Here is a 20,405-nt window from a genome sequence, read left to right as displayed (position 1 = left end):
GATTTTTCTTCATTTGTGAAGCATTATGACTGATTTTAATCTGCTACCCATTGACCAAGTTGTTTTCAGCCAGGATAACCAAATACTGGATTCTGTATTTTCTGGAAAGAATAACTGTTTTCAGTAATTTACTTCCCAATTGGTAACGGATATTAAAATATCCATTTTAATGTGTGAAAATTATATCCACATGCAAAGATAGTCACTTTATAGTTTAACCAGTTTACAACTAATGTGGTAAAATTTCTCTGTTTTTTAAGTACCATAAGTGTACCTTAACACAGTCAGTAAGTACTGAATGCATGCTTCATTCAAAGCACTAGTATTGGGTAATATAATTCATTTTAAGTTGTCTGTCTTCTTTCATAAGAGCAAGTGAAAAGTAAATATTCTGCCTGAGAAAGCATAACCAGCTCTGACCCAAGCACCTCTGCTGATTAATGTAGTATGGAATTTTGCAACAAGCACCTCAAAGTGAAAAGAATGTGAAATCACTTTGACACATTTTTTTCCTATTTTACGCCATATTACATCTATTATTTAAAGGTTCAATTGGAGAGCTGGAAATTCCAACTTAAAAGGTATCTTCCTGAGTAAGGAAAAGGAATGGCTAAATTTTTTTTTTTTTTTACATTTTATACAGCAGCCCCTGGAACCCAGTTTATCTGAAACATAAAGAAATCCCCACTTGTTGTCAAGTGCAGACAGAAGAAGGAGTGTAAAAATTTCAGGCTTGCCCCTTGGCTTAGCATAAGTCATCCCAGATGCACTGATTTGAATGAGTCAACATCTTCCCTATCAGGGACCTGGCCTTTCAAAATGGCTGTGTGAAATGACCTCTACTCCCTCATTTTTTGTGACTGACCATCCATTCATTGGCACTGGATCAGTACCTTTCTACTAGATTGCAGAGGTACCAGACCTCCAGTGCATGCTGCTTCTCACCATTCAATTGTCTCTTCTTAGAGAATCAAGAGAAAGCTGCCCTTCTACCGTTATGTAGATCTTTGTCTAGTTGTTGCTAGTCCTCTGCAAAAGGACAAAAATCAGATCAATAAGAAATACAGATGGTTTTGGTTGGAAGCTCTCTGTATTTCTTGAGAGGATGAGCTTCTGGGTGGCTACTGAGAAAAAAATTGTCCCCCTTGCCCCCTTACTCCCTTCCTGAAAGCTGCATCTAAAAATCTTTCCATCATTCTTGTTCAGCTTAAAAAACACCAACAACAGTAAATGGATGTGGAGTAATTAAACCTGGTCTTCTTCTGGATGACAGATCAAGAAAGATCTAGAATTGTCAATATCATCACTGTTTTCTCTCTGTGGCTTTTCTTTAAAACTGAGGATGTGTTTGCTGAAAGTCGTGGTTCCCTACCTTCCTGGACTTCTTTAAAACAGGATTTAGAATTGCAGTTCTCCTGGCAGAAGATTAGTATTAGGGAGCTTGGGAATTTCCTCTTGCCTCTGCAGGTGTTTTCAGAATGGGAAGCCTTCATGTATCCTGGAATTCCAACCACTCACATCCAACTCCTACATAGTTTTGGGACTATAAATGTATGTGTAGTTCTTCTGTACAGATTTATAAATGGCTGCTAGTTTATGACTGTTCATTCTTCTTTATCTTAAAATATTTTTTCTATGAACTAAATTAACTTTATAGAAATTATTTTCTAGTTTAGTGTTGAAGGAAACCTTTAAGACAATGAAGAAAAATGTCCTTTTTTTCCTTCTATTCCATGCTGTACCTGTGAATATTGTATCTCCCACTACTGTTGCCCTCTTATACTGAAAATGCAGGTGGATGAGAGCATAGCTAGGGACTCTAGTGTATGAGATTTTTGGTATATGAAATCAAATGAACATTGTATCCTGAGAATAGTGACATGATGGCAAATAAATGCTGTGTATTCAAAATAATCTGTTTACTGCAGGTAATGATACTGAGGTGGATTGAAAAAACCACATGCCTTTCTACATGGAATTGTTAAAGTTTTGGTTGCAGAGATTTTAGAACAAAGCCAAATTACCTTCATTTCAAGGTAATTATTTAGTTTCTGGTAAGAGATACAATGTGCCTGTATTTTGGGGGTATTTCTGACTGGTTTATCTCCTTTTTCTCTCATGTACAAAAGGAGGGTGAAACTTCTAGTCTGAGGAAGTACTGTGTTTCCAGTTGTGAATAGAGTACAGATGTTATCTGATAGTGTTTTATTCCCTTTGCCTTCTAAGATTATAAAAATATTTTCCCGCATTTTTAAATTACGGCGAATAAAATCTCTGTATTAACTGGGGAGGTTCATTTTTATTTTGTTTAACATGTAAAGAAATTTAAGCTCTTGATCTACTTCTCCTTTCTCCAAGGAGCACTTGGACTGATAGCACCTCTCATTCCCTTAGGCCAATATTTTTATGAGTGTCCATTACTGTAAACACCTTCTACTAGAAGCCTAAAAACTTCATTTTTATTGCTCATCATAGTTTTGCTTAGAGCTGAAGTAGCTTATTTATTCATATAAACAAAGGAAGAACTAAGGCTCTGCCTTACTACCCAGCAAAACAGTTCTTGCTCTCTCAGGTAGTGCTGTAAAGGACTTATTATGCTTGTTGTGAATAAAACCTTCTGTAAAATCCAGGCTGCCATAAAGGAGGTAGCTAGAAGCTTTTGCAGGACACCATAGTATCTGGAACTCAACCACAAAAATGCAGTAAAGTATTTTTAAGTACATATGAATCTTCCAAATCTTTAGAAATCTGAGCAGCTTGCTTTGAGCATGTGCATAAATTAAATGTCTCCCAGACCTGAAAACCACATCTGTTGCCAAGTTTAATCCAAATACCAAAAATGCAGAAAGAAGCTGTCTCATAAAGTATGCAGAGACATAGGTGCAGGTAGATCATCTCCTTTTGCGAAATCCCTGACAAATCCCCAGAATGTTCAATATGCAAAATCTACTTGCAGCTGCCTATCTGCCACAAAGGGGATTTCTGCTCTGCAAAGAGTTAGTTTTCTTGGTGGTGGTACTATATCTACATAAAGGGCTTCACAGGCAATTTGGAATTGCATCTCACTGGGATAGGCTATGGGTGAGCTACGGGCCTTGGCTCCCTGGAAGTCAAGAGTTGGGAGTTTCTCATGTTTAGATAAATGGTCATCTGCACACACAGTGAAGTTTCTAATAAATATGTACATGTGCATCCCTTAAGCTTTCATTTCCTTAGGAAACCAGGCACACACGCACTTCACCCAGGTGCACACAAATGAGCGTGTGTGACTTTTGTAAGTCAATTTAAGGATCGGTTTGACAAGTTTAACAAACTGCACTGGTCCCTGGAGTGCTGTTTTGTCCTGTGACACATTTACACGGACTGCTCTGCTAAGTGGCTTTCAGAAATGAGCACGAGGCAACATGTGGTTGCTGTAATGCTTTCAACATACACATCTCGACCTCTCTACATGTTAACCAGGCATGTGGGTTTGGGAGTGCTTTTGCATAACTTCTATTCATGCAGCTGACAATCTCTCCTCTTTTTGCATAAGCGAGTCCTGACCATTAATATCAGATCCCAAAGAAAAAGGTCAGCATTTAACAATCATCCATTGTATAAATGTACCCTTGATTTCTCCTACTCCCACCCTAGATAACCACAATGATTCTTTAGGTACTTTTTGCCCATCAGTTGACAGATAGTTTGTGTCTGCATTTGAGTATTTTGAAAGTTGACTTATTGATTGCTTTTCTGTAATTTATTCGATGTAAAGAAACAAAAGTCAGACTTTTCCACCAGTTTCTCAAGAACAAGCTTATTCTTCTGTTGCTGCTTATCCTGCACTGTACATGGCTGTTTATCCTGCACTGAGGTAAGACCAAGTTAGACTCTTCAGAGTTAGAACTGTTCAACTAGTGTTTAATTCCTCAGATCCATCCAGCTAGTGAGATGTGCAATTCCTCAAGCATTTAGTAGGATAACATTATGAAATCATATATTATTTTTTTACCAGCCAGCAGATGAAATGACAGCTCTCCCTGTGCTCTGGAATGTCATTGTGGTGGCCTCTTTTACAAGTTTTGTCAGCTTAAGAAAAACAAATACCCTACTCATTTGCCTGAGGTCACAAAATAACAACTAAGCATTTAGTGTTGTTAAAGGGAACCATAATTATTATCAATTACCAAGTATGCAAACATATCTTGTTTACTCAACGGATTTAGACCTATTTTCATTCCAGTCTAATTAGAAAGCTGCATCGTAATCTCCAGCCTCAGGCTTTTCCTACCCATCCTTGAGTGACTGCTTAACTTATCCTTTCAAAATAAACAAAGAGCTGCCACATCCACAGCCAAGCTCCAAAAGGAGGTTCCATATACAGTGACACAGCATTAAGATATGACTTATTTTAGCAATTCCCTTTATTTTGCTTAGAAATATTGCCTACTAATTACTAGCTTCATTGGAGGAAATTTAATTTTGAAATTTAGTTTTAGTATTTTTACATCAAGTAATGTTCTCTTTCAGACATGTCAGAAGAGGATGAAAATAAATTTGAAGCAAAGATTTTTTGACTATAGAACAAAAAAGATAAATTCTGTGAGTATAAAGGAGTGAAGTAGGAATCTGAATAAGTTTATAGGTTCTCCTTTCTCATATGCCTTCCCAGAGCATGTTAAATAAACATGTGTTGGGGTTAGCCCATAGATGTGGGCAGAAAATGATATTAGATGATCTCAGCAGGTCTTTCCGCCCTAGTTTCTAAGATAAAATTCGAATTAGACAGGAAGCTGAGCTGTTTGAGTCACTGAACTTAATCCACGGCTGCTAGAAACCAGAGTGCCCACCATGCTCCCTGAAAGGGAGGAGCTGACAGCTGTGCTGCTGTAGGAAGAGGGGGACAAGGAGGCAGGAGGTCACTGCAGCCCCTCCCCAGGGTGGAGGCTGTGAGCAGCACCATTCAGAGTGGGTCACTCCACTGGCCTCTCAGACTGGCAGGGTGTTAGGGGAAAGGTTCAAAGGGAGTCTGCTCACTTTTCTCCAGGGAAAATAAAGAACTGAAAGAAGAGGGGTCCTTCAGTTTAGGTCTCCTTCTCCCTGTTGGGACGTTGTGAGTGTCTCTGTTATAGCTGGATGTTGAAAGAGAGATTGATGCCCAGCTTCTAGGCGAGCATCCAGCTTGCTGGAATACTGAGGTACCATCTTACTTCCTGTGTCATCTCTGTCCCAGTTTAGGTGAGCGAGCAGACTGGAGTGAGTCCCTCTTGTGAGACAGGGGGAGGATCACTCCCAGGTAACTTGTAACACAGCTGCCAAATCAGCCTCCTGAGAGTTTGAGAAACCACTGTCCAGCACCATTTTGTTTCATATCAGGCAAAATAAAAGATTTGAGCTCTTGCTTCTGCTGTCCCAGAAATCGAATTTAGCCATAGGCTCACTTTATAAAGGAATGGTGTAGTTCTTGTAGCCTCCACTTGGGCACGTGTTTTGGGGATGTGTAATTAACAAGTCTGCTGTAGGACCAGTATTTAACATTTATTAGGCACAAAGCAGTTTGGAGCTAATGGAAGAGAAAACAAGATTCAGTGTCTGTAGGCAGAGGTTCTCAGGGTTGGAACCACAGGCTTTGTGCAGAACATGGCAATTAGGCACCCAAACCACCCACACAAATCTCGTGCCATAAAACTGTGGTTTATGTTTATAATTATGGTTGTATTTATGTTTTAGACGAAACACAAACAAACCTCTTTAACGAAAGAAAAGATCTCACTGCACAAACAACATTTCTGTCAGGAATAAGGGGCCCCATACCGTAGAGGTGGTGACACCACCAGATATGCAGCCAGGAGGTGTTCAATACCACAGCAATGATGCTTCCATGAGATTTTGGGCAGTTTAAAACAGAAGGTTCAAAATTTGAAGCAAAAGGCAAGTTGGGTGTGTGTATCCCCATGTTCACTGTTGTGGGTGTGCCAGCACGTATTCAGTTGCTCCCATGTTTCCTGGGAGAAGCTGTCTCTTGTGTTTTACAAGGTTAAGTAGCCAGACTCTGGCAAACAGTCGGACTCTGTCCCTCTCTATCTTGTTAATATTTCCACTCAGGGATATACAGTGGCTTTAGGACCTCAGGAACAGATGTTTGTGCAAATTACCAAGGAATTCAATGGTATGTGCATTCCAAGGGCGCATAACTCAAGCAGAAAGAAAAAAATATGAACAAATTCCTCAAAGGATCTTGTTTAGGATAGCAATTTCCTTGCCATATTTTAGCTCTCTGTCTCCAGCTATTCAGGCTGTCTAAAATAAATCACTGGGTTCTTTTCTTCTTCTTTTTTTCCTGGACAATGGGGTAAGTGTGATCGTTTTGTTTGTGCTAACTCTTCTCATTAATGCTCCTTTTCCCTAAATCCAAACAAAACCTGTGACTGTTTCTGTTGACAGCTCTGCTCTAAGACCAAAACATGTGAGAACTTTCAACTGGCTTAAAGTAGTATTTTAACCAGGAGAAGTCAAAATAGCTCAGCTGGTTTACCCACCATTGGAATGTGGTGCAAGCTACGTAGACAAACCAGGCCTCGCATGTTAAAAAACATCAATAATGAGTTAGATCCATTCCCTCTTTAGAGAAGGATGTTAAGTCCAGACTCCTATTATTAGGTGGCCTCATCCCAGACATTGGTGAGTCCACAGAAAATCATAACCAGTTGTGGGTTAGGTTATGATTTTTTTTTTTTTTGCAAAGCTGTGTATATTTCTCTTTGAAGTACTATTGGTGAGGAGCATGTTTTATAATGCTTGGTGTTAACAGCAGTTCAAAATTTTAACTCATTTTTTCATATTAACGATAAAATAAGAAATTGTGTCCATGACAGCTTCAGAACAGCTTTTTAGCTACAAGCTGCATTTTTTTTAATCTCAAACGATTTAAAGGCACTGCAAGAGACCAAAGGGATGTTTCTAAGCTAAAAGGCAGAGAGAATAAGCTTGGCCTGTCACCAAGTTGCACTGAATTTGACAAATGAAATTTCATTAGAAGTGCAGGGACGGTTGTGAAAGTGCCAGTAAATAACTGTCTCCCCAGAGTCTCACACTTTTTCCAGAGTCTATTTTCTCCTTGGACTCCATTCTGCCAGGGACAGTATTTTAAAAGGAAAAACCAGAGTCAAGCATCAGAGTTAAAAGTTAGTAGATAATAAAGGTCAAACGTATTTCTTCCAGGAGCTACTGGAATTTATGCCATTGTGTTATCTTTTCTTCCTCCCTTGTGCTTTCACTCACAATTGTTACCATTAATGGGTCCAAGCCAAAACCATGAATCTAGACAAATTTGGGAATGATTCCAGAGCTAAATTGTGTAGCTGACCCTTTTCTCTCCAGTGATCTGGAGCAAAACCCAAGCCCCAGGCCTGTCACCCCATGCTTTGCGATGCTTAAATCTGTTTCAGACCTGGATCTGAACTTCATGGCTTATGACCCTCTCTGGTCATCATTCTCCAGTAATCCAAAATATGAATTAAATGCACATCATCATTCATCCCACCAAACCACATCTGTGCACAAAGCTACTTTTGCCCTCTCAGGGCATTACAAAACCATGAAGTATCTCTCTTGCCTGTTACCAAGCAAAGAAAAAAGGGTTCTTTGTCTTGTTTCTTGCTGCTTCTGTAAGAAAGGTTTTCTACTCTTTCTGGCTCAGGGATTTAAGACACTTCAATTTCCAGACAGGAGGCCTTATCATGACATGAGGTTGTGTTTTCTGTAAGGATTAGCTCTTGAATTTACTCTTCTGTACCACCCCTCACTGCTTCTCAGCCAGAACCTTGGCTGGGGTGGCCTTGACAATGCAGCTTCTTTAGCTCTGAGGCCAGGACAAGATTCAAGGCCCAGTGATGGACAAAGAGCAGAAATGCAACTTTCCTGCTTGTAGGAGAAGGGATTACAGGCAACCTTGTCCCTGAGGAGTCACAGCTGTGTTCATTACCAAAACCAGCCCTACCTTTAACAGGTCACAGCTATATTCAATGAAGATGAGTGTGATAAAAGGGTGGGTTGGCTGGTGTGGGGGGGATCCTGGGGAAGGAGAAGAAAGGAAAGATGGTCCAGATGGACACTGACCAAATGGGCGGGAGACTTACTCTTGTGAGGTGTGTGCTGTTAGAACCTGCAGTCAGAATCTAGCTATGTAAGAGCCTACATTGCGAGTCTGCAAGGGAAGCCTGGAGTGGGAGCTTGCTGTAGTCAGAGGCAGTGAGGAGTTGGAGTCTGTAAGCTGAGTTGTGAGGAAGAATAAAGTGGGACTCTTTTCATGCTGGTGAACAAGAGTGTGGGGCTCATCTCGTTTATATTGCTAACATGAGTCTTACTGTGACACCTGCACATGTGCTGTAGCTTTTGATTTAATGAATTTGGCTTGAGCAGCTGAGCTGTTTCCACAGGAGGCTCTGTGCTCAGTGACACAATCTGTATATCTTCTTACAAATGTCACTCCAAAGGATGCCTGTTTCTGAAAATGTGTCTGGCTATGTCTGTCTCTCTGTTGTTAGATGCAGTTTTGATCATGCTACTGATGGTCTGGAAGTGAACTTTTTCCTTCCCTGAATGCAAGGAAAGACCTAGCTTATCCTGGTAGCAGGTGAAAACCAGTTATGTGAACATCTGTTCCTGAAGTGCACAGCAGTGTCCTCAATGAACAAAAGGTAGAAAAGGAGGTGCCCTTTGACTCATTTTCTAGTTTTCTTTTTAAAAAGTCAGTACTGTGTGTTTTGGGCATAATTAATACCTTTCAGAAGAGCAGAGCTGCCATTTCACCTCCTTAATTTGGTCGCTAGTTTAATTTGTGGGGAGCCGAGACCTGTGCATCACATACTTCAGCTGATAAAATCACCAGAACTTTACTGTCTTCCTTCTTCTGACCATGTCACTGATGTAGAGTCATTACCCTGGCAGTTTATGGGAAGAGGATTTAGAGCATTGAGATAATAGGATGCTAGTCCTTACTTTTCTAAGCTTCCTAAAGCTGTAAGTGCTTGCAGAGCTAATATGAAAAGTATTTCTAGTGTAGATGAACTTGGAGGCCCTAATTTCTTGGTAAAGCTGTTTTCTAGAACCTTAATTAGTACTTTAAAAAAATAACTGATAACCTGGATATCTTGCCACTGCTTTTAGTAAAGTAATCGTATGTGACATTCCACAAATCCTTTTTAATTAGCTTCTTTCCCAGGGTGTGCCATGCCAGCAGATGATTACTGCATTAATCTTACTGTATTTGCCAGCAGATTCTTTATTCTTTCTCTACAGATGGAGTATTATCTTGAGGCCTCATAATGTTTTAGCTCTCAATCATCCTCTGTAAAATCTATTCTCACTCTTAAAGAGTCTAGTCCTGTTTTGGGGAGGAAGGTTGGGGGGAGAGGGAACGATCTAAAATAAAATGTTGCAGATGATGTTGCACAAAACACCACATGCAATTGCACACAAAATACATAGTGCTGCCAGCAGTCCTGCTGCTTGAGAACAAAAGCTCTCTCATGAAATCTGAATTTGCAAGTTGATGGTAGTGCCATTGAACGTGCTAACAAATGCCATACCACTGTACAGGGTTGCACAGGAGGCAGTGCTAGCACACTCATTAGTGATACCAAATGGTGTAGATTTTGACATCAGATGGACTTTGAAGTCTTGAGAAATAAGAATTTATTTGTGGTGCTTATTATTGTGAAATAATACAGGATTTGCCATATGAGGAAAAAAATCTCATTGTTGTGCTTGATGTTCACCACTGTACTGAACAGGAGATAGTCATGTGAAAGAAAACTCTGGGGTACTTAGCCAACTAGATTTGCTAGAAATCATGCCCTGCATAATTTGTACCTGCTGCAAATTTGATCCAAGTTTGGATCATCAGTCAGATGTTAGTCTGAAATGTAACATAACCTTTGGGAGGGTCAGCAGAATGTTGAGCTTTGTATTTAAAATATTGCAGCTTATACCGTGCGTTTTCTATGTCAGCTGCTGTGGCACTGTGGAAAGCATTTTGTCCCAGTAACTCCCTGAAACTTCCTGTTTGGAGGTGGGAAGGTTACATTTTTTTTTTTTAAGTATAGTTTTTCTATCTCTTACATGGGCTTCGTGAAAGTGTGGTTTTATGGGTGGTCACCTGAAGTGAGGAAGACAAGGTTTAGGGTGGACCATTTCTGTTTTGTGGTCATGGGGAGTCTGGAAGGACAATCTATCAATCTCTTTGTTTGAGTTTATCCATCCCAGTGATAACCTGAGTGCCAGCAGGTCTTTAATGGATTTATGGTAGGTAAGGGTTAGAAGCCAGTGGAAGGGCTATAAATCTTCCCAAGACCCAGTGCATGAACTGACATGTAGCCAATGGAGGCTGGGGACAAGCATCTCTTTTGGGGACACTGCTAGTTTGTCTGTGTTTCAGCAAGACATCTGGTTTTACACCAAAACCAGCACATGGATTAGAAGGACAGTTAGTAGTTTCAAATAAGGTGGTTCCTATGTACTCCAGGTGTCAGGGTTAGTAGGGAATGTCCATCAGATGGTGAGGGCACACAGTGAAAGGGGTCTGCCAGTAACATCTTACAATTGCTCAATGGATACTGCATAGCTAAATGCTGAGAATCCAGTCCTACAAGACCCTACCAGTGCTGTCATTTGCTGATGTCCTGTAAAGGTACCTGGAGGGTACCTTGCCGAATGGGAACCTGGGGCACCTGTCCTTTGAGTATCAAAGGGGAGATCTGAGGCAAAAAAATCTGAGACAGGCTCCAGAGAAGATTTTCAACAGTGGTATTATGCACTGTTTCCCACTGTGTCCTGGGAGCCAGTAAAGATTTCTGAAGCTGTTTGTTTGATAGAACACTTAGTGCTTGTTTTAATTAGCTTGGTCTCGTTTTTAATAGGCACCAGCTGAAAATTGAGTGGGATCTGGTATGCATTCAGTGTTAATGAGAAAAGAGGGCCCTGACACTTCAAGCTTGCATCCTGGTTATTGCAGGTGTAGTTCCACAAATCTGATCTGCTGCAGTATAGGGGGAGTGGCAAGGCCCAGCCAAACTGAACTGGGTAGGTTGGAGACATCTTTTGTGTTTCACTTGAGTGACTTAAGATATATAAAAGCCTTTTTTTTCCCATTTCTGTTCCAGGCTGCTAAGGTGTTCTGTTGAAAGCCAGTAATGATTGCCTCTAGTGGGTAGCTTTTCTATGATGAGAGAGTTTTAAGCATGTCAGCAATCTTTGACTGATAACAAACAAACTAAGCTCTACTCATGTTCTCTCACACAGAGCCTTTAAGGCTTATTGACATGTCTGGAGCTGAAAAAAGCCAAAAGTGAGCCCTGTTAATGGCTTGTAAACACTGAGTGTGGCCACACCTTGTAGCGTCGGCAGCCTAAGGGAACAGATCTGCCAAACTAGATCTGCTCTTAAATCCCAGGAAACAAATCATTGGTAATAAAACACAATGGCTGTTCTGCATCTGCAATCAATTTCTGTTTAACTAATGATGTTAAGTGGAAAATAGCCACAGTCATCTCTTATTAGGTTGTTGAATAAACAATGGCTGTAGCTCAAATGCTTCATTAACAGGGAGGGAAGCAGCCAGCAGTTCCTTTTCCAGGTGTCTGTAGCTGTTAGGGTTTGCATAGCTGTGGGAAGGCAGGCATGGCCCGGTCTGCTGCTGTCATCCTTTGTGTGATGGAGGGAAGTGTCTCTGTTTGCTGCTTGGCCTGGGGAAGCGCGATTTTAACAGCAAGGTGAGCTCTGCAATCCAGGGAAGTGACTAACTCCTTCTTCTACTTGCGAATGGCTTCGGGCTCAGCTGTGGAAGGGTCTTGGAGAAGCTCCATGTCACTGGAGGAAATTACAGAGCTGTGTCTATCTCTAAGCTCGCATGTGAGAGCCTGAGACAAGCCACGTTTTTGTTTCCCCTGTCCACTTGAGCAGGCTTGGGGCACCACTGCTAGTGGTATTGCAGTCCTCTAGAGCTGGCCAGCTGCAGAGTCGAGATGTTTTTTCTGGTTCAATGGCAGAGAAAGGTTCAAGGTGTAATATTGGGTTCAGGGCCAAAGGCAAGAATTGTCTGAAGCTGAAGTTGATGATATTACTTCAGTTTTTCTTGCCAAAAGCTATGCACAGATAACCTCTCAACTTTCACTCCTTAAGTTAGTTTTCTGTGCCATCTATAAATTACAGAATCCAAGTCTCTTAAAGTGGAAATTCTGTGCTGTGTATGCACACAAGGCTTGGCTGTTCTCTTACATCAAAATGTCATGCCAAATAAATAATCATAAGCATACAGAAATGCCATGAATGAGAGAAGGGAGAAAAAGACTCGAGTTAAATAAGACTTCTTGAAAATATTCTGGGAAATGAACAGGCATTGTGAGCAAAGGCAGAATAATTTGTAGGCAGATGAGTGAATCTGTTCTTTAATGGCATTATAATGCTGCTAATAAGAAATGTATGTATTCACGGACCTTAAGTGGATGGTAGATCCACTTGCTTATATATTAAAGTAAATAAATCTTTAAAGAGTTTTCAGAGAGCCCCTTCACTTCTACCCTGCTCTTTGTTAGTTTAAAGAAAAAAAAAAAAAAAAGGCACACAGAAAACAAAACAGAAGAGAAAAAAATTTATGTTCATTTGCAGCAACCCAAAGCCTTTTGATTTATTTTTGTTGTGAAAGGCAAATGTTTGCCCTGGGTCTGAGCCCAGCCTGCAGGTGTGGTGGTTGGTCCGGTGTCCCTGCATGTGCCAGCTCATATGTGGGTGGCCATCGGGGTGTCCTGCCTTGCCACACTCCACTGAGCTGTTTGCATTGCTGGGTGTGTTGTAGATCTGTCTTTCTTGTAAAAAAAATTTCTGGCTGAGGTGACATTAGAGGAACTGTGAAAGGTAGGGGCTTTGCTTTGTTTTGGTTTTCTCTTTGTCCTCTTCAGACCTAATGGTTTCAGCCATATCAAAAGGGAGTTCTCTCTGACTGCTTCTGACCAACAAAGCATAGGTTCCAAGCATTTAATGTTTGCACTGACCTATTCCAGCCCTTTTATATGTATCTGTAATTACTGGATATCCTTCTCCAGTGTAATGTCAATGGTGTCCATGCAATAGGGGTTTATATAAAATGACCATTCAAAAAAAGGCTTTATATTGGTACAAAGAGTGTTTTCTTTGGCTGTATTTTAGATGAATCCTGGTGATCCAGATACACAATGTGGTAGCCCCACACAGCAGTGAAACATAACAAGTAGAGGCTGTTTTTAACTGGCCAAGGTAATATTAAAAGATTGTACACTGGAAGAGCCCAGCCCTTAAGTACCAGGTTGCCCAACAGCTGATGAAGTTGTCATCTAAGACCCCTGTGCTGTCCCTCCTGCACTCATCCTTGTTAACTCAGGGATACTTTCTCCAGTTGGTCCAGGATGCATTAACCCATAATCTAAATTTCAGCCAAGTCTCTATCTCTGTTTCTCGTTACTCTCCATTTGGCTGTAGCCTGAGATATGCCTCGCTTGCACTTTGGCACACTTGGAAAGGAAGGAGGACTAAGCTGGTTTTAAACTTGTACCTGGCTGCAGTCTAGGACTTACTGGGTTGGACACAGGCACAAACACAGAGCAGGCTTAGGATTTTTCCACACTTTGCTTTGTCTGCCAGCACATCCTGAGGACTGCTCTGTTTTGTATGAGGATTATCAGGAGATGGACTTTCTGCTTATGAGTTGTCCTTGAAGCATTACTGCTGCATTAAAGAACAGTAAATGGAGGAGGAGCTGCTCCCCAGGCCAGGCTTCCTTTAGATAAACTGTGGCCAATGTATGTTGAATTAACTACTTGCATAGCAGATGGGAAACAAAAGGAAAGCATACAAAACTCTGTCTACATTGCATGCTTGTGTATTTTCTGCCTCCACTGCTAATTTAGTCTGAAGCTCATTTTTTTTCCATATGTATAATCAAAGCAATTGATACTTTTCTTCAAAATCCATTCTAAAATACTCCGTTTTTCTTGTGGCCTCGCTCAACACTATACCCAAATTTCTCCATGGTGATTTTTGATGATCTAAAGCTCTATGCACAATCTCTCTGTAATTGCATATGGTTTGGTAGTTGCTATTTCAGGCCTTTATCTTTCTGTGTTTCAATGGAGATGAAAATAAACCTCTTTGTCAACTAGAGGTAGATGGAAAAAATGAATGAAAGTATTATTCATGGACTGAAATATAATCCCCAGAATTCAGTCTGAGAGAACTGCTGCTCAGCTGAGGCCAGATTTAAAACCTTTAAGACAACCTGCTTTGCTTGTAAACTGAGGAATTTGGTATAAATACATTTTACTGCACCTTAAAGTACAAAACAAAACAGAGGGTTGAAAGGTACTCTGCTGTCTTATTAACCTTCATCCTCTTTACAAGGAGTTCTTCTAGTCCTCCCACTCTTTTTCTGTGGGTCTTAGTGCAAGTATTAATCCCAGTTTCCCTTCCCTGTTGGCAGGAGGCCTCTCCCCTTCCTAGCTTCTGGTCGGACAATACTACTGAAGCCTGATTCAGAGCTTGCTGCTGATGCCAAACCTGTGTTTAGCTCTTGTTTGGAAACTCTAACAATTAGCCAGGATGTATGTATTCAGCTGGAAGCCAAGGATGAAGTGCAGAAGGTCAGGAGCTGGGATGAGCTGCTGAACAAGTGTCACAGAGTGGCTCAGTTTACTGTGGGGTAAGGCACCAGGGAATGTGCAGGCAAAATCTACCATGGCATGTTGGGAGAGGACATCCTCAGGAAGGGCATGTTGTGGCTGCCTGAACAAACCAGATGGATCAATTTTGTGGTCTGAACTGCAGAAGCAGATAAAGCATTGAAGGTTGAGTAAAAAAATACATATTTTTGCTGAAAAATTAATTGACTGTTGGGATTCTTGCAAAATCTGGGACCTGGTGGGGCACATAGTCTTGTTCTCTGGAGAATGTGAGCTGGCAGTGCTGGACAGTGGAAGGCTCATAAAGATAAAAAATGAATGCTGTGTGCTTTCAGGTGCTGCATGCCAAGAGGGAAATACAGGATTCAAATATAACTTGCCGGGGGGGGGGGGTGTCATCTAAGCCTGTGCACTTGTTTCAGCATTTAACTCACTGTTGAGTCTGTTTCTGCCATTTGCTTCCAAATAAGCAGCTGAGAGGACAATTTAATTTACTCATACAGCTACCCTGAATCCAGGTTTGGGTTGGGTTGTGCACAGAGAGGAAAATGTTGCCCTTGCCTATTATTTTGCAGGCATTAAGACATGGGCAGAGCTAGAGCTTAGTTGGCTGGTTTTTGGAAGGTCCTATTGTTAGGTACAAATGATATTTCTCTGGGCAGGAAGGCTGAAATGTATCCTGCCTAGCTGAGATGCTGAGAGTGAGGTGTCTCCAGGGCCTAACACAGGTTTTATTGACTGTGGAGAGAAAAACCAAGGCATGTTGACTTTGTTAGGTGAGGTGGATGCGAATGCCCCAGATCCTTGGGTGCAGTCCTGGCTGGAGAAATAAAACACTGTAGTGCTTCCTTCTGTAAATCCTGGGGTATGGACTTGGGGGACATGGTGGGAGGGGATGTCTGAATGGGTGGCCACCAAGACAAATGTGACTGTACACATCTCATAGCCCAGCTAAGAGAGGAGCAGGATCCCTCCATCAATGTCAAAGGGGCAATCACCTCTCCTGGGCAGTAGTGCAAGGCAGAGACTTCCCTTCTGTCATGGGGACTTTGCACTCTGGCCAAACTACAGGAAGGTGCTTCTGCCCAATTTCTGAGAGTAAGAAAAAGGCTGTATCTGAATCCTGCTGCCTGTTTCCACGTATGTTCCAAGTGCAAGCAAGCCAAAGTTCTTTATTTGACCTCAATTTACACCTTCCTAGAGGGAAATAAGGAGGCTCTGCAACTGAGACAACTGAATGTAAGAAAGCAAAATGTGCCACAAGCATTTCTCTACCAGGAGAGAGGGGAAAGTTTCTGCTTAGTTGAAGAAAGTGAGTGCAGCTAAAGCCTTGTTGAACACCGGGAGACACTTGCTACCTTTCAGCCCCTGCTTTCTCCCTGTGATTTGGCACCAATTCATTCTGCCCACACAATTTCTTCAGTGTGACTTGGCTTTCCAAAAAGCTCCTTAATCCACCACAGAAAGTTTTAATGCAATTGCATCCAGCACAGTCCTTTTTTCACTTGATTTAAATGAGAGAGTTAAATCTCAGTCTAGACAGAATGCTCTCTAGCTCCTGTGGATCTTGTACCCAGCAAGCTGTATCATCTATGAGTGTGTTTCTCATTTTCCAGATGAGCCCAGGGGATCTACACACCCCCTCCATAAAATTCCTGTCTGTGCTAAATTGCCCCATAGTCCTGATTTATACCTCAATAAAACATATCACGAGAAGGAGAAAATATTTAATTGTATACTTGACATACTTATGCAGGACACGTTTTTGGTGGTTGTTTATACACTTATCTTCTTTAAAAGGGTTATAAAGGACCATGACTTTTATTCACAGTGGGAACAGCAAAAGGTGAGGAGAATAAATGTAAGGGGCAAGGAATAAACCCTAAACAAGTGTGGCTTCTGGAAAAGGACCTCTGTTAAAAGATTTACTGAAAACTATAGAGATGCATTTGGGGTCTTAAGGGATTTCAAGAAGAACTTGTTGATTCTTTCTGTCCTATATCATACCCAACCATTTGGGCTACTTGATGTTGAAAGTTGGAAAGAGTTTCATTTTTAAAACAGTAACAAGTGGAAAAAAAGTCCTTTATGTTGCTTATGAAATCATCAATTCCAAGTTCTTATTTGATTTCTTTCACCCAGACCCCTTTCAAAATTGAACTATGGTTTTCTTTTAGAAGTTTTCTCAAGAATGAATACAGTGCTAGAGACTGGGACAGGTATGCAAGCCTGGCTTCAAAGGCCTGGCTTTGGACTGTGAAGTTTCTATTGGCAACCTTGTCCTACTGACAAGGCAGTCTGGCAGCACCTTAATGAGTGTTCAAGCAGCACATGCAAGAGAGGATGACTCCAGGATAATTAGAAATGGGTTTATTACTGGGAGAGCAGCATGATTTATTTAATTACATCATAAATGTAAAATCCTTATCTTTTCTATCACCCATGCAAGGATGTAGCTTCTATGACTGTTCTTTGGGTGTGAAAGCTAAGGAGCAAAGTTAAGACTGTAGTTCAGCTCCAATTTGGTCTCATCACTGATGAAATGTTTATTATGGCATGGAGTTTGTCCTTTGTTCTGTGTGATGTGATTCTTGCCTCAAGGGTCATGTAGACTTCAAATGCTGAAGAGTAGGTGAGTGGTAATGCATAGACATGCCTATATGTTTGTGTGTTAGGCTGATAGAAAGAAGAAATACTTCATTAAATGTGTAGGTCAGCAGCATTCCTAATCTCCTTTTCTTTCACTGTTTGTGCCCTGTGGTGTTGCCCTCTGCAGGGAAATTTGGCTGCTGTGGACCAGCAAATGGGGAACATGAATTTGGGAACTTGTGAAGATTTTGAAGTGGTGGGGTACAAGGTCTCCTGAAGTGTCTTGGACTGTCTGTAGGAAATACTCAATTTTTCCTGTTGACATCTAGAACTTTCCCTTAAATATGAGAAATGACCAGTATGATCTTCAAAAGTTCACCTCTAATGGGAAGATGGACGAAGTTGCTCATGTCTTTGCTTATGTGCCCCAACAGCCTTTACCAATCCCCTGAGGCATCATTACAAGCTATCCCCTTCTTTGCCAAAGAAAATCTTCTTGGCAATATGTTCAGTGAAAATGCATTTATTTCCAAGACTTGCAGCATTATCCCTACCCAGCACACCAGCTCCAGCACAAGTAATTTCAAGTAAGCTTAACAGGGAGTGCTCTGCCTGGCTTCTGAACAACGTGGGTGTTCAGTCAACCTCTGAGAAAATACTCTCTTTCTTGCTGAACAGAAAAGAAAGGCACTTAAGCTTCTATTAAAACAGCTTTTGACTTTGTAGAAAGTGAAACTTACCATTATCCAGTGTTTTTGGCTTCCACCTACAGTATGTTAATTGAAGCAACACAGGAGCTTTGTGCATCGATGATGGTTATCTCCATAGGAAATCCAGTATTGTGGTTACACTGGCTGGTTCTTTGCCTTTCCCAGTTGTAGGACTTCTTTTCACTTGCAGGATTTCCTTGTTCCAAACATTTCTTCACAGACTCAAGTGCTTTTTTTTTCCACCCTCTGAAAGAAAAGGTCAATGAAACAGAGATGAGCAAAGGAGGAAAATGTCTTTCCATTTACTCACCGTCCTGCCAATTCAAACACTTTTGTTCCGCACAGGGTTTCCCTGCATGCCTCTCCTGATAGTGCACAAGGCTTTTTCAGGAAAAAGCTCTGATTCTCTCCAAAATGTCATTAAATAACTTTGCCACTGTCAGCAATTTTTTTTATCCCTGTTAAGGTCTGAGGAATTTTGGCAGGTATCAAACTGATGCATGCTGCATGGCCTTACTTTACTGCTCCCTATACATTTATGAGGGAGGCTGATACCCAGAGCTTTTCAGTAGCTCTGGAATACTTATTTCAGCAGTTCCTTCATCTGCATACCTGCAGCCTATGTTGCAGCTTTGTGCTGAGGAACCAAAAGGAGAAACAGGCCTCATCCAGGGTAAAATCAGCTACCTTGTGGGCTTCACTAATAAGCTTTGAGAGAAATGCAGCTGGTAAACCAAAGTGCAACTGAATAATTTGGTTTGAAATTATAATGTTTTATGAGTTTGATTAACTCAGACTTAAAAAATATTTTTCTTGCTCTACTTGTTGGGACAGTGTCTAGAGCCAGGCCCACCATATGACTTATGCAGACATAAAGTAAAGGGTCAATCTCTCCACTGAAGATCATTAATCTAGCTTTAAAATGACCAGTTGTGCTGTCATGACTTTCAAAGGTCATTTTGGTTTGTTTTTAAACCTGCTTGTTGTCTTGGGTAACATAAACATAACAGTGCTTTGGCCCCACCCTTATTCTGATAAGGAGCACTGAAACTGTGATCCTGCATGGAATTTGCCTCCTGAGCATTAAGTGGTGACTGTCCACCGATGACCAATTACTTACTCAGTGTGAATTTTCTGAGGCACTTCAGGTTTCAAAGATTAACTACGTGGAAAAAACCACCAAATAACCCGTGAGAGGAAATAGCTGAGCAAGCTTGTGAGAAAATTGTGAGTTAAAGGAATATGCAAATGGTTTATGCTACCCATGGAGGGTGTGAAGTTTAAGGCGAACTCTGGGTACTCCTGCAGTAAACCATAACTTAATCCTTTGAGCATGCGATGTGCAGGATGAGGCTGAGTAGAGTTACTTGGCTTGGGGATCCTTTCTGTTTGCCAGGAGAATCAGTCTGGAGGAAACCTTGGAAACAGAGCACGCTTTTTTTTTTTTTTTTTTTTTTTTTTTATAAGTGCTTGGTAAATTTCACTATTTGTACTTCCAAATCCAGGAAAGTGGTTCTAAGAAATGCCTCTGTTTCTTTTGGCTTGCTGGGGCCAGGGGAGTCTCTGAGTTGTGACAGTGGCTCCTGCACTTCAGATGCTTTCACTATCCTCTTGGTAGCATGTAGAGAATTCAGGAGGCATGACTTCCTTCCTGCCCCAAGGTCTTCTGGACAACATTAATGCTTTGTCCAAAGTTCCAGAAGACATGACTGCACAGAATGACTGCTGCCCTAAAATATGCTTCCATCATGGCATAAACAGCTGCCAGTACTCCCAACCAAAATAGATTTATAACAAAGGCCCTGAGTAAGCTGTAGGGTCCTTCAACTGACAGCAAGACTGCAGGTAAAGGTTGCACAGCAGTCTCCTTTCTCTGTTCCCACAAATGAGGAAAACTGATGTCCTGGCAAGGGCTTTTCCTGTCTGTCTGGGTCTTAAGCACAGAAGCAGAACTTCCCAGGAAAGAAAAAGGAATTACATTTCTGTGTGCAAGTAGCTGCTGGCTGCTGGTTGTACTTTTTCTTGTTTACTCCCTCTGTCCTCCAACTTTCAACATGTTGGACCCAGCTGCTCACCCCTCATCCAGTCTGCAGAAGATTTAAAGAACAGGATCAAAGACTTCCCTGTACATCAAATTTATCAAGTCTGGAGGAGTGAAGGGACCAGAGGTGATTTGTTGCCCTAAACCCGGTGTATTTAGTTCAATATATATTCACAATTGTGATCAGACATTGGCTAAAGAGTTTGGCCAGATAGGAGATGGCTTTGGGAGGTGGTCCTCATGAAAGCATCAAAAACATCATATTCTGCTTTGCTTCAGGACTGCTGCTTTTGGCCTTACTTAATTCATCTCTCTCTGGACTCTGTTTTGAAGAAGCTCTAGTGATCACTTTTGCTCTCTTCTTCCTCCTCTCTA

At 41.3% G+C, this 20,405-nt stretch overlaps 1 protein-coding gene across 1 annotated transcript in view; it reads right to left on the bottom strand.

The window, feature by feature from the left end:
* NEDD9 (neural precursor cell expressed, developmentally down-regulated 9) overlaps nt 1-18,220 on the bottom strand; it is a 74,199-nt gene extending 55,979 nt beyond the window's left edge. The window contains exon 1 of the mRNA XM_066324757.1: nt 18,020-18,220. Within this exon, the coding sequence (XP_066180854.1) occupies nt 18,020-18,022 (3 nt within the window). The 5' untranslated portion in view covers nt 18,023-18,220. The remainder of the gene's footprint in view (nt 1-18,019) is intronic.
* Between the last annotated feature and the right edge of the window lie 2,185 nt (nt 18,221-20,405).

Source organism: Sylvia atricapilla, chromosome 1, assembly GCF_009819655.1.
Source record: "Sylvia atricapilla isolate bSylAtr1 chromosome 1, bSylAtr1.pri, whole genome shotgun sequence".
Taxonomy (NCBI): Eukaryota; Metazoa; Chordata; class Aves; order Passeriformes; family Sylviidae; genus Sylvia; species Sylvia atricapilla.
The sequence above is the reverse complement of the archived record's forward strand: the minus strand, read 5'-3'. Positions and strand labels throughout refer to the sequence as shown.